Consider the following 17,086-nt stretch of genomic DNA (forward strand, 5'->3'; position numbering starts at 1 on the left):
CCCATTGATCCAGATAAAAAGACATTTAGATTTTGGAGACTTTCCAGGGGGCTCCTTTCAATCTTCTTGTTTTTGAAGATGTTGTGATAGAGTGATGGTTATTGTCAGGTCCGTCAGCTGGAAGAAGCTTGAGCACCCTCTTTCACACGGATCCTATGGTGGATCTCAGGGCCAGGTGACCAACCTCAAATTTTCTGGTTGCCTCCACCACATGGCTGTTGTGGAGGAGGAGGAATGAGGGGAAGGAAAGGACAAAAGGGAGATTGATATGGGGAGCAGAAAGAACACGGGGAAGTAAGGCTAGAAGGAGTAATTGTTTCTGTGACTAGAGTGTTTGAGAAACTTGGTGGCTTGGAAGCTTCCTGGGGCCTTTCAAGCCATTAGGTCCTATAGTTTCCCTTCTCTGTACTGAAAAGTGGGAAAAGCCTTGATTTTAAGTGAGGCACTGCATTGAGAAGACTCAGATGGTCAGTGACAGTCCCTTAATGATCCATTAGGGCTCTATCTGGTATAATCTCCCCTTTCTATGGTAGTACAAGTTGAACTTGAAACCCCTTTTATGCTAGGCAAGCACTCTATCACTGAGCTACATCCCCTAGCCAGTGGTTTATTTCAGTCTCCTCTTCCTCCCCCCTTCTTCTTTTTCTTCTCTTTCTCCTCCTTCCTCTTCTCATCCTTTAGCGCTTGATCCTTCTGGTCCTCCTCCTTGTCTTTTTTTTCTGAGAAATGGTCTTGCTATATAGGTCAGGATGATGTTCAACTTCTAAAGTAGCCCCAATTGGCTTCCAATTCATGATCCTTCTCTCAGCCTCCTGAATACCAGGATTATAGATGTACACCACCATGGCTGGGTTTTAAAAGCCTTTTATTTTTAAACATTTGTAGACTTTCATAGATTAAAATACCAATAAAAAGAAGTCAACAGCAATCATTCTGACATAAATTAGAGGGACTAACATCTTCTGTATCAGTAATTAAATTAGGGGTCAGGATTAGGGTGAGACTGATTGGGATTAGAGTTAACTGAAAATCCATGCAGGTGAAAAACTTGTCAAAGTATTTTATTAAATGTCAAAGTTAATTTACTATTTCTGGATTTCAGCAAACAAAAGGTCTCTCAAAGTATGAAGAATATACAAAACCATTACTCGGCCCTCAAATCTTTGAGATCATTACAGAATTTATACAGGAGGAAAACTTTATAAATATAAAGAATGCGGAAAGCCTTTTACTAATGTCTTAAACTTCACCACAAAATCTGTACTGGGTAAAAGCATTATAAATGTAAAGCATGTAGGAAAGCCTTTACTACAAATTCCCTTTTTAGAAGATATAAGAAAATCCATGCATGTGAAAACTTGGCAGAAATCCTTTAATAAATATCAAAGTTAATTTGCTATCCCTGGATTTGAGCAAACAAAATGTCTTTCAGTATGAAGAATATATAAAATCTTTGACCAATGTTCAATCCTTGTGAAACTTCAGAAATGTCACACCAGGTAATCATACACTTTGTTATGAATTTGTAACTATTTCTCTGTAAAAATAGACCTATATTCACTAAAGAGTTTGTTGGAAATAAGCTATGCATGCAGCAATGTTTCAGCTAGAACTATCAAAATATTTGCTAATTATAATGGAACTGGAGCTGGAGGGATGGCTCAGCAGTTTAGAGCACCATGTGCTCTACCAGAGGTCAATTCCTGGCAACCACAGAAGATCTCTTCTGGCGTGCAGGCATACCTGCACTCATCTACATTAAATAAATAAATAAACAAATAAATACATAAATAAAACTTTATAATGGAACCAAATTCAAGATACAAATTACTGTAGCAATGTTAATTTGCTAGATAAGTATTTATGCCAAGCAGTGATTGTTCATCATCAGCCAAAGTCAAAACTCTGTAATCATGGCTTTATGGAACATGATATTGTCTACTGTGTGTCATAATTATAAATTATGTAACCATTATTGCACTGGCAGTATTTTAGCTTCTTGAAGAGTGAATAATAAAGATTGTTTTTAACTTTAAATCTATCCCTTCTTTGTCTCAATCCACAATAATTGTTTTTAAATAGCCTTTGTTTAATTCTTGCTTCCTTGTAGTGGTAAACTCTGTTTTACATGAGGATGTTGTTGTGAAGGTTCTGTAGTCTATGAATGGCCTGCTAATCAGCATGTTATGAAAGCAATAAAGTGGGTTGTTTTAGAAACCCTTATAGACACAATCAGTAGCTAGACAGGGCGATGTAAGTCAGAGAAGAGTATCCTCGGAACATTTGAAATGAATTATGGCCCTAGAGTCTCACCAAAGGCCAAAGCTGCCAATGATTTAAGCAGTTTCACTGTAGGTCCTTCATAATACACTTTCATAGGATGAAATCAACATGAAAAACAATCAACAAGAGGTAGCCTATTCTATTAAAATATTGGTAAGTGAATTTCAACCTAGACACCAGATAGGCTAATAGCTTAGAGTGAATGAGTTCTTTTCTTTTTTTTACTGATTATTTATTACAATTTATTCACTTTGTATCCCAGCTGTAGCCCATCCAGTCCCACCTCTCCTTCTTCTCCCCTTATACCCCTCCCCTAGTCCACTGATAGGGGAGGTCCTCCTCCCCTATTATCTGACTCTAGCCTATCAGGTCTCAGGACTGGCTGTATCCTCTTCCTCTGTGGCCTGGGCAAGGCTGTGCCCCTCCACCAGGAGAATGTGATCAAAGAGCTGGCCACTGACATGTCAGAGACAGTCCCTGCTCCCTTTACTAAGGTACCTACATGGAGATCAAGCTGCCTATGGGCTACAACTGAGCAAGGAGTCTAGGTCCTCCCCATGCATGGTCCTTGGTTGGCATACTGGTCTCTGCAGGACCCCCTGAACCCAGATTTTTTTTGGCTCTGTTGGTCTTATTGTGGAGTTCCTGACCCCTCCAGGTCTTTCTATGTCCCCCTTCTTCTGTAAGATTCCCTGCACTCTGCCTAAAGTTTGACTGTGAGTCTCAGTATTTGCTTCAATATCCTGCTTTGATACTCTGCTGGGTAGAGTCTTTCAGAGGTCCTCTGTGGTAGGCTCCGGTCCTGTTCCTTGTCTTCTCCTATTTCTGATGTCTATACTGTTTGCCCTTCTGAGAACTGTCTGTACTTTGCATTCAATTTTTCCATGAACTTTAAAGTACTTACAGAAAACTAAAGTCTATTTTAAAGTATTTTTAAAGGAACTAGTGATGAAACTGATACACTTTGTATGCCTTACCCGCTCCATTTTTTTTTTTTTTCTGTTCTCTGAGATACGGCTCATGCTCAGGTTTGGTGGACCTTATGATCTCTGTCATGTTTCTCCACACCTCTGCATGGAAGTAGCAATAGCCTAAATGTAAACAAGTAGACACTGCTGTGTTGCAATGATATGTCATCTATAGGAATAAGCAGCTGGATTCGCCACAGTTACACCACTGCTGTAAGAGGAAATCAGTCCATATACAAGGAAATGATTAAGAACAAAATTAAATTTTACTAATGAGGTAATTAGAAGTGAGATGATTCTTGGCAATATGAACACTTTCATAGAGTTCACTAAGTCATTAGGACTTTCTTTGGCATTTTGTTTCCTATATCTTGTTCTTTAAAATAGAGATTAAAAAAAAAAAACTCATGTTAATTCTACATTTAAAAAAAAATACCTGCATCACCTTGTACACAAAGCAGTGAATACCACTCAATGATTAGAATTTCAAAATAATATAGTTTTAATTGCATAAAAATAAGCATCATAATATTTGGGATCAAAGACTCAAAGGCATATCAAGAACACTGCTTCCATTTAATGGCAATACAGACCCAAAGAAGACAAATAATTTGATTTCAATGGGAAAATCGATATATTTTTAATTATTTTTATTTTTATTAATTAGTTTATTCACTTTGTATCCCCCCTGTACCTCCCTCACTCCTCCCCTCCCAATGCCACCCTCCCTCTTTCCTACCCGTGTCCCTCTCCCAGTCCACTAATAAGGGAGGTCCTCCTCCCCTTCCCTCTGATCCTAGTCTATCAGGTCTCATCAGGAGTGGCTGTATTGTCTTCTGTGGCCTGGTAAGGCTGCTCCTCCCTCAGGGGGAGGTGATCAAAGAGCAGGCCAATCAGTTCATGTCAGAGACAGTCCCTGTCCCCATTACTATGGAACCCACTTGGATACTGAACTGCCATAGGCTACATCTGTGCAGGGGTTCCAGGCCATCTCCATGAGTAGTCCTTGTTTGTTTGGAGCATCAGTCTCAGAAAAGACCCCTATGTCTAGACTTTTTGGATCTGTTGTTCTCCTTGTGGAGTTACTATCCCGACTTCTTTCATAAGATTCCCTGCACTCTGCCCAAAGTTTGGCTATAAGTCTCAGCATCTGCCTTGATACCCTGCAGGGTAGAGCTTTCAGAGGCCCTCTGTGGTAGGCTCCTGTTCTGTTCCCTGTTTTCTCCCTCCTCCGATGTCCATCCTCTTTGCCTTTCTGAATGGGGACTGAGCATCTTAGCCAGAGTCCTCCTTCCTGACCAGCCTCCTCAGGTAAACTTGTACAAGCACTCTGGAAATTAATCTGGTGCTTCCTCAGGATCCAGCTATATCACTCCTAGGCATATATCCAAAAGACACGCAAGTATACAACAAGGACATCAACCATGTTTGTGGCAGTTTTATTTGTAATAGCCAGAAGCTGGAGACAGCCCAGATGCCCCTCAGTTGAGGAATGGATACAGAAATTGTGGTACATCTACAAAATGGAATATTACTCAGCAATTAAAAACAAGAAAATCATGAAATTTGCAGGCAAATGGTGGGAACTGGAAGATAACATCCTGAGTGAGTTATCATAGAAGCAGAAAGACACACAGGGTATATACTCACTCATAAGTGGATATTAGACATATTATATAGGATAAACATACTAAAATTGATATTTCTAATTATTCTGCATCTTTGCAGTCAACAATGACTACCTATTTTATTACTCAGTTTAAATTATCACAAATCCACTTGTGTACCATTATATATTTGATAAAGGAAATGTGATAACTGTAACTATTAAGATGCTAACACTGTACCTTCCTCTTCATCATCCCACCCATGTCCACAGGCATGCTCACCCTGTTATCCTAAGGTAGAGCTGGCAGGCATTCTAGTCCATTGGTCTTTGTGTCTTTCTTCTTCAAGGCTAGCATCATGCTATTTTTTAATTGTTTTTTGGTATAATATGAAAACAAGTATTGATGTTTTTTATATTACTCATTTTGTTAAGGATTGCTTTAGCTATTTGATGTGCTTTGCTCCATTGTAAGGAGAGCTCTGTAGGAATTATGTTTCCTTTGGTAGCATACTCATTTTTTATGTACTTAATTCTATCAATCCATGAACATTGGATGTTCTAATATAACATGATTTTCTTTGGACCACCAGCTCCCAAGTAATGACATGGAGACTTTTTAGTGATTATGTAAGTCTGGCCTTAGCTTAAGCTTGTTCCCAACTAGCTCCTATAACTTAACCTGTTTATATTAATCTATGTTCTGTCATGTGGCTCTTTACCTCTCTTCAGTACCACATATCCAACTTCTTACATGTCTGGCTGGCAAATCCTCCCACCTCAGATTCTTTTCCAGAGTTACTCTGTCTGTCTGGATATCCCACGTATCCTCTCTTGCCTCAGCTATTGGCTGTTCAGCTCTTTATTAAACCAAGGAAAAGGTATTGGAGTATTTACAAAATATGATGCAGCCATAAGAATAACAATACAGCCTGTAATCAGATCTCTGCTGGTACAGAAATCAGCATTTGAATACAGACAACCTTAATACAGTGCACAAAAAGATTGCCCCAACATTCTAGAGTTATAGTTTTCACTGTAGAGGACTTTATAGTTGTTCATTAGGTTTATTCTTAGATTTTTTTTTCTTATGGGTTTTGTTATTGAGTATAACTATTTTCCTGATTTCTTGCTTAGGAAATAGGGAAAGTTATGTTGCTTTGTACCATGCTACTTGGCTGAAGATACTTATTTACTCTGAGAGTCTTTAGGGTCTAAGTAAAATCAAATTGAGAACAGAAGATAGGAACTGAACAGGCAGCTCAGAGCAAAGATTTAAAAGCAGCAGCAGTTCCAGCAGTGTCCTCGGTTCTCTACCCAGAAATACCAGAAGGGAACACTAGTTTCTAACCTCCTAAATGAACACCCCTGCCTGGAGGCTGTCCATGAGGAATTAAACTCCACTCCAGGCACTAATTGCTTCTGGTGAGCAGCTTTAGGACTGGACTTCTTGATTTTCTTAGTAAAAATGGGTTATACCCAATTTTTATATGGGTTATACTCAATTTCAGCCCATTTCCGAAATGATTTTAGGGTTCTCTCTTTAGAAGGGATGTTACGGTGTTATTAAAGGTTCATCAATGGAAAACTTTACTTCTAGTCAAGAGAATGGGATCTCTGGCCTGAGTTGTGATCTAACATTCTAGTTAGGCCAATCAAACACCTAAGAGCCCATCCACCAAAAAGGCAGTTTCACCTTAAACCATGTTAAAGAGATAGGAGAAATAATTATCCCTCCATTGAGATGTTCATTTCCTTTCCAGAAAGCCTGCTCCTAGTGTAGTTGCTTAGAGCCATAGCCATACATCTTCATCAATCTGCCCACTTTTCTGAATCAGAAGTGTCATTTTCCCACCCCAGCATGCTTTTCCTAGCATTTCAGAGTTGACTTTCCCTAGAACCACCCCGCCCCTTTCCTCCCTCTTCTGCATAACTCTGGTCTGCCTACCCTCCCCGCCTCACTCAGAGAGATGTAATTTTGTGTCTTTTGCCATCTTTCTCCCCCTGGAAGCTCCAGAGACTCACTTTGCCCACACTGAGATTTTTCTCTTAAACTCTATTAATTTGTCCTGGAAAATTTTTCTGGATCTGTTCTCAGTTCTTTTATTAACAAGACTAAAATTTCTGAAAGGGCACTCAATTGAGGAAGGGAGAAGGCTGTGGAACCCTAGTAATCCATCACAGCCATCTCTTCTAACAGCAAACCACATATACAGAATGAGACAATTCTGAGGCTAAGCAAGATTTGCTGAGACCTCTGCAGTAAACAACAGGTAGCGGGCCTGGCTTCATCTATCAATCAATCTACCTATCTACCTACTTACCTATCAGTCTACCTACCTATTTATTTATGCCACAAAAAGCAGAATCACCAACCACACAACCTCCACTTATTTCCCACCACTTAAAATTTGACCTTCTGCACAGCTGCCTCTCGCAACTTTTCCTAAGATACTACGGCAGGGTATCCTTAGGTTCCTTGAGACTTTTACTTTCATCTCCAAGGTTGCTCAGTCTCAAATGGGCTCCCTCTAAACCTAACAGTGTCTGGCTATAAAGCAATCTGAGAAAAAAATTTTTACTCTAATGCACGCCTGCAGTGCGGGAGTGGGACTGTGTTTAAGACCTGTGAAGACTATGGGCATCTCCAATAGGACTGTCAATCTGCTGTCACCCAGGCTGCCTGACTTACCTCCTAATTGCAGTTTTAAGGTCCCCTCCCAGGCAAGAAAGCCAGGGCTGGAGTTGTGAGCTGTTTCTTTTCTTCATCACATTCCAGATTTTCCATGCTTTTCATCTGTTCTTTACTCCTGGTCATCATCTCTTTCCTCCGAATATCCTAGTTTCTTCTTTATTATTGACTGCCCCCCCCCCAAAGCCCACAAACATACTATTTTAAAGGTAAGGACACTATTAAATCTTTCCATAAACATCATCTGAAAGAATGGTTTTTCCATGTTTTGTGACATTTTTTTCTCAATTTGAAACCAGGATGACAAGAGTACTAAAGGCATTTAACAGCTCAGGTTGGTAAACTTCCCACCTGGAATTGGCAACATAATGCTTGAATCCTGTCGTCTACACTGGAGGTGTTCCCCTGATCCTATGTATCGCTGTCAACAGTGATGTGTATCACGATAACACAAGTGTCTGTTTTGTTTCCACGTGCTTGTATAAGGTCACTTTCATCAGAAAATTATATCACTAAACAATTTTCTTTCAAGTATGTGGCAGCAGTTCATGTCTTGGAACTACAATTTCTATTAATTAGACATAGCTGAGAATATTCAAGGTACTAAAGCTTCTCTTCTTCTTCCCCCCTTCCTTCCTAAAGTATAGTTATTTTATTTTTTAGTAAAAACTGAAAGCACAGAGTGCAGGGAACCATATGAAAGAAGGGGGAATTTGTATGACCTGGAGAGGACAGGAGCTCCACAAGGACCAACTATATCTGGGCACAGGGGTCTTTTATGAGACTGTTTCTCCAAACAAGGACCATGTATGGATATAACCTAGAATCCCTGCTCAGACGTAGCCCATGGCAACTCAGTATCCCTAGTGGGTTCCCTAGTAAGGGGAACAGGGACTATTTCTGACATGAACTCAATGGTGGGCTCTTTGACCTCCCCCCTCCCCTCCCCCAGGGAGTGCTAGGCGACAGAGGACTTTGCAGCCAGTCCTGAAGATACCTGATAAACCAGGGTCAGATGGAAGGTCCCCTATCAGTGGACTTGGAAAGGGACAGTGAAGAGGTGAGGGAGGGAGAGTGGGATTGGGAGGGAATGAGGGAGTGGGATACAGCTGGGATACAAAGTTAATAAACTATAACTAATATTTAAAAAAAACTATAAAAAAACCCCAAAAACTAAAAGCACTACTTCAAAACACCAGGTCATGCAGTTTTTTATTTACCATTTAATATCTTTGGGGCATTGGTGAGGTTTTCCTTTTAAATAAGTCTATTTCATGCTTAGATAGCTAAGTACATATTGCAGAGGACCTATGAAGAAGTTGCATATAAAATACAAAAATCTGTTATATATATATCCATTTAATGACAGACTGCACAGTTCAGTAGTGCCAATGTCAAAATAACTCCCTGAACTTAACAAGCAGCATGAGTATACTATGACAGCAGCAAGTAGCAATGTTCCACAAGGGCAGCAATGCTCACACAGCACTACTGCTGACAGGGCACCAACCAGGGAGTGAGGTCACATCTTTATTCTTTTGTTGGTAAATACATGAGTTAAAAAAGGGGGGGCAAGGCAATGGGGATTTGGTAACCCCCTTATGTAGGTGGACTGTGTTATAGACAAGATCCCCTAGGAACAATAAATTGGACACATTCAGTGAAACAGCTACGCTGGCCACCGAAACTGTAGACCATTTTTATGTTTAATCCAACTGCCACATTTCAGACATCTCCTTTTCCTGTATCAATGAAGATATACTTAGTGAACTAATGGCAGGAATACGGTTCAAGTCCTACAAATTAGTTATCTGTGTGGTAAACATATGAATAGAGAAAAATTAAATCATTCAAGATAGCTTTGGCAAATAGAGACTGATGATATATGTATGTACAGGTACTTTTACACTTGTTCACCAGTACCAACATTCCACAATTACAAAATCCTGGTTATTAACCTTTTAAAATAAACACAACTATATTTATAACAAACACAAACTATATTTGAGACAGTAATACAGCATTACTGGCTGTGAAAGTGATTTGGCTGGCAAACATGAAGGCATTAAGTATATAAATTAGAAATGTGCTCAGGAAAAGTAAAAAATATAATTCAGTAGCACTAAGGTTTGGGTGTCTTAGCACCACTCTCAGCACCAAGGGTAATCCCCAGTATTAAATAACAAAAGCTTTAAAAGCATAGAATTTGATGAGGTTTCAACAACAGACCATGCACAGCATTCTCATCCTTATACTCTCGTCTTCAACAACATACCTGACTTGCATTGCATTCTTGCCAAGGAAGCATCTTGGGCACTACAAGTAAAAGCCAGGTAGGTCCTCAGTGCATTCAATGCTGATCCAAAAAACATGTCCTGAGAGGACACAGCTTCTGAAGAACATGTGAAGCCATTCGTTTTTCTCTAAAGCAAAAGCCATTCTTAAATGCAATTCTACAACAGATTCTTTTAAATTCGTGATGTTCTGCAAACTCACTACTATAGTTCAGTATCAGCAAAGATGATACCGAATGAGCAATGGACATTTTAGTTGTAAAGCCTTTTTCAATCAGAAACAATCTCATAGTAGAAGTTTAGGTACTATCAAACTTGAACAGCAACCTAGTTGTGAATTAAAAAATGAATTTAGTGAGTCTGAAGAACATTTACATCAGTGAGATACAGAGAGCGAGCAAAGTGTATCAAACTTAGCAACTAAGTATTTCTTCATGAAATATTTGCTTCAGTTAAAGATTTTACATTCAGACATACATCAACACTCACACACATACATTCTGAATCATGATGTAAAAAGTTATTTTTATTGTGAGTCACAGTTAAAAAATATTTAAAATACACTGGTCTGTAGAATACTGAACTAATAAACATGGAGTTTTGACCAAAAATATTGAATACAGAGATTCCAGGTGTTGATGTCATCAAGGAGACAGTACTGAATATATAAATCAAAACTGTGCTCCAAAAAGACAAGCTGGAGTTTTTAGCTGACCATAGACACCTCCGTTAACCTGCAGAGAGCGGGGAAACACCCCGGCAGAACAGTTTACTTGGAGTGCATCAGGCTAATCTGAGAAAGGCATTAACAAGAGAAATTCCCGGCACTTAACTAAAGGCTTTCCCTCTGTCCTTTCATGCCACACTGGATGTAATGAAGTAAGCAGTAGAAAGTGATAAGTTATTGTTACAGTTTTGGGATCTTAAGTGGTTGAAACCAAGGCAGTCTCTAATTTTTACTGTTTTAAATTTTGGAAAAATACATAATCACAAATACAGGCAGTAGAACAATCTTGTTCCAATCTATTTTCATCTTCCAGTAAAAGGACGTCAATCAGAATTTTTTGGAACCCAAATTGTTCTCATCCTAGAAACATGCTGAACAACCATTTCCTGTGAATCCAGTGACACGAGTCAGTGTAGCTCTAGTGTAAGAACTGCTGTGTAACAGCCTAAATGTACCTCCCTTGGGGAATTTCTAGGATAGGGCAGGGTAAACACTGGTTTGGTTTGGTAGCAGGTTGAGAAAAGTATCCAGGACAGGACATTAAACTCTGCGTCTATGGTCTTGGCTCCAGCCTCAGAAAGGAAGGTAGGTCATCTCCAATCCTATTTCTTCAGGTGTGCAAGAAGTGAGACTATAAATCAAGTGATTTACAGGATTACTTTCTGCAGTAAGTCTAGCATGGACATAATTCTAAGATTTTAATCCAGCTTGTCCTGTATTTCACTTTTATAATAGTTTCAGGTTTTTAGCAATGATGGCTGCCAGACTTATTGACAACTACCTTTCGAAAACCCAAGTTCTTTTAGGCTCATTTAGCCCACATACTTAAAGATAAGTAAAATAAAGCTAATAAGGAGCAAAATTTAAGGCTTTATTATTATTATTATTATTTTTATTTCAGCCAAGGAATGATGCATGCTACAGAGTAATCTTCACTTTCCCCCACTTGGTTTTTAAAGAATATCACCATTTCCAATCCCAAAAGAACGTGGCACTTATTTGTTTCTTTCCCTTCTTCATTCATTCCAGACTTTCAAGTGTTTTCTTCAATACTGAGGCTTTCTCTTGCAGCTCAGGTCTATTGTCTGTCTCCATAGTAGCTAAAGACTCAATCAAGAGTCCTCTGCATTCTGCTGTCAAGCTTTCCCACTGTTTAGCTTCTGAATGGAAAAAAAATAAAGAAAATCATCATAGAACAAGAAAGGAAAAAACCAAAACCTTTTTCTTCCATATATTCTATCCCCCAAACAATCACACAGCAACTCTATGATGAAGAGAACAGGGGGACAGGTGCCTCAAGCCCATTCCTGACAGCACCTGAAAGCATATCACAGAGCTCCACCTTTCTCCAGTATGGGTAAGACCTAGGGAGATGAGCAATACTACAGCAAAAAGGCAAAAATAAAGCATCAAGGCACAGGAGCAAAACTGTCATCATGAAACAACAAACAAACAAAAACTTTGAGTAGGTAACAATTTTTTACTTGTTTCTTAAAAGAAAGCCCTAAAGAACATATACCTGCTGAAATTTTTTTTAAAAATAGGATGGCATAGCAAATCTTAATTCCATCTCTAATGCTTTGTCAGCTTCTAATGATGTGACTTCAAGCGAGTTGTCACCGTTGTAAGCAGGGCTTCATTTCATTCTCAAGGCTGGAATAACAGGTCAGTTTCATCACCTCTATCTTCAGGCAGGTTATTCAACCTCACTTTTATCATCTAGAACATATTAACATCTACCTGGAAACTGAGAATTCAACCATATGGCTAAGTGCTTAGGTTTTTTTTTTTATTTTAATAACAAAAAATAGATCATGTGATATTTAATATCACTGAGTCTAAAAAGTCCATTTTTGTAGACACCTATGATAGGTTTTGCTAAGCAAAAAAGAGGGAAAAGTACAAATGCCAAATTCACAAGGCAGTAAAAAATATTGTTTTATTTTCTACACTATTAATTCATGAAATAGGAGACTAGGAAAAAAAAAAGAAGAAAATGAAGGAGGAAGGGGGAATGGGCCTCTTTTTGAAACCAGTGACAAATATATAACACTGGGGGATGTGAGGAGAAAGCTGTTTTTCTTCTACCACTGACACAACACACTGAATTTATAAGATTTCTTAATGGAAAAAAAAGAGAGAGGGAGAGAAAGAAAAGAAACAGGACTAAAAACATGCTGCTGTCATGTATGGTGACTCGAGTGGGTCTTTGATAAAGTGATCTGGCTCCTTAACTGCTGGGTCCTGTTACATGCACAGTCTGTACAAACTGTCAAACACTACAATTGTCAAAAACTACAACTGTCAAACACTTCTTGTAACTTATCAACATGATGCCAGTGTTCGTGATAGAAACAAAACTTTATTACTTTGAGATAACTATCGCTCAATAATTCATCAGAAATATATAAACATAGACAACAAAGTTGAAAGCTTTAAAAATCTAATGACTTTACTTCCCTACAGCCTACTCGTATGTGCACATACATTAATGAGTATTTTATACCATAAAAAGCCATATGCTATAAAGTATCCTGTATTTCTGGTGCTCTAATCAAATCTATGAAGAACTCACCTTCAAGCTTTTTAAGCAGTAATTCTACCACAGACAGAGCTTCTGTTCTCACAGATGAGTAGGTCTTATTTTCTAAGAAGAAAAACATCCAATTCATAAGTATGTCCTTTTGTTGGGGCATGGGGCTTTTTGAGACAGGGTTTCTCTGTGTAGTCTTGGCTGTCGTGGACTCACATCGTAGACCAGGCTGGCCTCAAACTCACAGTGATCTGACTGCCTATGTTCCCTGAGTGCTGGGATTAAAGGCGTGTGTTACTGCACCTGGCCCATAAGTATGTCTTAAAAATAGAACTTCCAAGATTAAATGAATGTTACTACTGAAGGATAAAAAGTTCCAACTCTGTGGATTCACTTTTGAAGTAAATTTCTATTTGTTAACTATTATCAAGTATGCCCACTATTCAAGTATATTCAAGTATATTCACTATTTTGAGGCACTGTAGACAGAAGCCATTAATCCTAAGTGGTAATATTTAAAAGCCCCATTTTAGATGTGAGAGATTCAAAAGGTATTATCCCAAATGTACAATCATCATCATGTCACACATAAGGTCTTTGGTTTGCATGATCCTCATTTTTACCACCTAGAAACCTGGAAAGACAATTGGTTAGCTTCCAGTTCTGTATCCACAAAAGCAAGCTACTTCCAAGGATGACAAGTAAAACAAGCTTTTTTGTAACATACTCTTTCACAAAAGGCACTGAATTTTTTGGAGAAATTGTCAAACAATTAATACATACAGAAGTCCAGGGCAGGGAAGGAAGTACTACAAAACTGATAGTAACCCACCCAAAGGCCAAGAAAATCAGCTTAAAGGGACTTCCATTAGCCACATCTAGGACAACTAAATGACAAATTCATTAATAAAAGTAACCAGGCACTAGAGAAATGGCTCAGCATGTAAGGCCCAGACTTCAATTCCCAGTACCCACGTTGGCAGCTCAAAACTGTCTGTAACTTAAGTCCTAGGAGTTTCGAACACCCCTGGTCTCAATGGACACTAGTATTCATTTGTACAAACACATTATTAAAAATAAATCCTAAAAATGATTAACTATAAAACAGTGAAAGGTTGGGGGGGGCTATGAATAAGTAACAGTTAACAATGCATAAACAAAATAAACTAAAATAATATAAAAGAAAATATTTTAATATAAAATATATTTTATATTAATAAAATAGATTATATTTATAAAAATATAAAACAAAAACATTTTAAAATAAAATGTTAAATAAAAATAATATGGGGAAAGGGATACTGTTAAAAAAATCAACATAGAAAAAACTGGCTAAGAGAAGAATCATCAATGCATGCAAAATCTAAAAAATTAACTTTGAAAAGAAGTACATTTACACGGTCTTACAGTGTCTTCCCATGAACTGCTTAATAAATGCAGTTTTGAAGAGGAGAATAATCTTAAAGTATGTTCTCAAGCACTACCTATTAGACATAAGGAAAAAATAAGAATGACATAAAGAAAAAAACACGGCACCTTGATTAGGTAAACAAAATTAACATTCAAAATCAGGAAAGCTGTGGATGAGGCGTGCCTCTTGAAGTGAGAAAAAATATACCAATAACATCAGAATTCACTCTGAGAAAATGCCAGACAAACAGCAGATAAGAAAGGAGAGAGGGAAAGACTATCTTTCAAAATCACAAGTGTAACATAAGGGAAAAAATAGTGATGGAGAGTACCAGATGAAAAGAGACGATAAAGATATAACAATTTTATATTTTTATGTGGTCCTTGGCTATATTTTTTAATGGGGAGCTAGAGAGGATCCTATAAAAATTATTGAAATTACAGTATGAATGAGAAAAAATTAATAGAACAACACTGCATTTATGCAATACTGTATAAATGATAGCCATACTGTTGTTATATAAAAAATATGCACTCAAGAATTTAAAAATAAAGGGACACACTGCAAGTAATATGCTTTTGAATGGCTCAGGGAAAACATACATACAGAAATGTAAAAGATAACAGAACAAAAGCATTAGTTGGAGACTCCTGATAAAGTATATACAGGTTCTATATAACATATTTTAACAACTGTTTATAAACTGGGAACTATGTCTAAATAAATGTTTAACACTGACATAAAGGTACAATCTAAAATTCTACTGTAATTCTGGATAAAACACTCTTGGTTAGGGGGCGTATGGCACTGTTTTGTTTAGTCAGAGTTCTAGAAGTCTAGATCCTGAGACTCAGGGTTACTTAAGCCAAGGGTGGTGACACAAGCTATAATTGTCACCACCTGCGTGGCTGAGGCCATAAATCCAATCCCCAAGCTAGGTTATCACAGAGAAACCTGACTCAAAACAAAAAATGGGTGAGGACACAGCTCTGTGGTAGAGGGCCTTGCATGAGACTGTGCCTCATCACCAGCACCAAAAACAAAATAAACAGTGAAAAAAACATTGTTCAAGTTCTGTTATTCACTCACCTAAAGAATAAGTAATTGATTTACAAGTTTCAAGAAGAATCTCAGCCAGAGCTTCAGGATCTGTATGTTCTTCTTCCAGAAGCATTAACCTAAAAACATAAAAGTGATATACATATAACAGTTTAAAAACTCCTAGCATAACTTCTACCTGTATGTGTCATTTTATGTTACTTCAGATACTAGCAATATCTAAATTAATTACAGGAATGTGTAAATTTACACATTAGACTATTATCCGACTGTTAAAAATAATGGCACCATATAATGTAGGATAAACACACTAAAATCTAAAATCTATAGTCCTAAAGAAGCTAAACAACAAGTAAGACCCTAGGGAAGAGGCTGAAACCTCACTCAGAAGGGCAAACAGGATAGACATCGGAAGTAGGAAAAAACAAGGAACAGGACAGGGGACCTCTGAAAGACTCTCATCAGGGTTTGGGAGGCAATACTGAGACTTACAGCCAATCTTTGGGCAGAGTGCAGGAAACCTTATGGAAGAAGAGGGAGATAAAAAGACCTGGTATCCACAAGGATATCAACAGAGCCAAAAAAAAAAAAAAAACCAAAAACCAAAAAAAACCCAAAACAAACAAAAAACAACGCCCCCCCCCCCAAAAAAATCAAAACCCTGGGCCCAGGGGAGCCTGCAGAGACCGATACTTAACCAAGGACCATGCATGGAGAGGACCTAGACGCCCTGCTCAGTTTCCAAGTTGGTTCCCTAGTAAGAGGAGCAGGGATTGTCTCTTCACTTGAACTCAGTGGCTGGCTCTTTGATCACCTCCCCCTGACAGGTACAGCCTTGCCAAGCCACAAAGGAAGACAATGCAGCTAGTCCTGATGAGACCTGATAGGCTAGGGTCAGATGGAAGGGGAGGAGGACCTCCCCATCAGTGGTCTGGGGGAGGGGCATGGGAGGAGAAGAAAGAGGGAGTGTGGGATTAGGACAGCATGAGGAAGGGGGCTACAGCTGGGATACAAAGTGAATAAACTAATTAATACTAAAAAACAAAAATTAGAATAAAAAAATAATCTATTGTTTAAAATGTTAAGAATTCCATTCAATGGGGAAATAAAATAAAAACCTGAATCATGAAGTAAATTACCCCTGGAAAAAAGCATTCATCGACTGGAGGACACCTAGCTGCACTTTCCACGTGCTGAGTCTTAGCCGCTCACACATCAGTTTGCACATCTCCTGCCGATAACAACCTGGGAAGAAGATGAAGTAGGACAGAAGTATTTAAAGAAGTGAGAAAGAACAAAGGAGGGAGAGAGAAAGAGAACATAACATTAAAAGAAAGACAAAAGTGGAGTAAGGTGAGGGACAATAAATACCTTTAATTAAACACACGGAATCCCCGCCTCCCCTGGAACCTTTCACACTACTTTATATCTAGTTTCCAAGTAAATTTCCTTGATCAGAAACCCCTACACACACACACACACACACACACACACACACACACACACACACACA

The 17,086-nt window shown here is 38.4% G+C and overlaps 1 protein-coding gene across 4 annotated transcripts in view; it reads right to left on the bottom strand.

Moving 5' to 3' along the window:
- Nucleotides 1-9,066: 9,066 nt before the first annotated feature.
- The window catches only part of Ecpas (Ecm29 proteasome adaptor and scaffold), a 117,170-nt gene continuing 109,150 nt past the window's right edge, over nucleotides 9,067-17,086 (bottom strand). For all 4 annotated transcript variants that reach the window (XM_055611747.1, XM_055611748.1, XM_055611744.1 and 1 more), the window contains 4 exons: nucleotides 16,713-16,818; nucleotides 15,604-15,692; nucleotides 13,146-13,217; nucleotides 9,067-11,730 (listed from right to left, as the gene is read on the bottom strand). In XM_055611747.1, coding sequence (XP_055467722.1) covers nucleotides 11,591-11,730; nucleotides 13,146-13,217; nucleotides 15,604-15,692; nucleotides 16,713-16,818 — 407 coding nt within the window. In that variant the 3' untranslated portion in view covers nucleotides 9,067-11,590. The remainder of the gene's footprint in view (nucleotides 11,731-13,145; nucleotides 13,218-15,603; nucleotides 15,693-16,712; nucleotides 16,819-17,086) is intronic.

This window comes from Psammomys obesus, unplaced genomic scaffold, assembly GCF_907164565.1.
Source record: "Psammomys obesus unplaced genomic scaffold, mPsaObe1.curated_primary_1811, whole genome shotgun sequence".
NCBI lineage: Eukaryota > Metazoa > Chordata > Mammalia > Rodentia > Muridae > Psammomys > Psammomys obesus.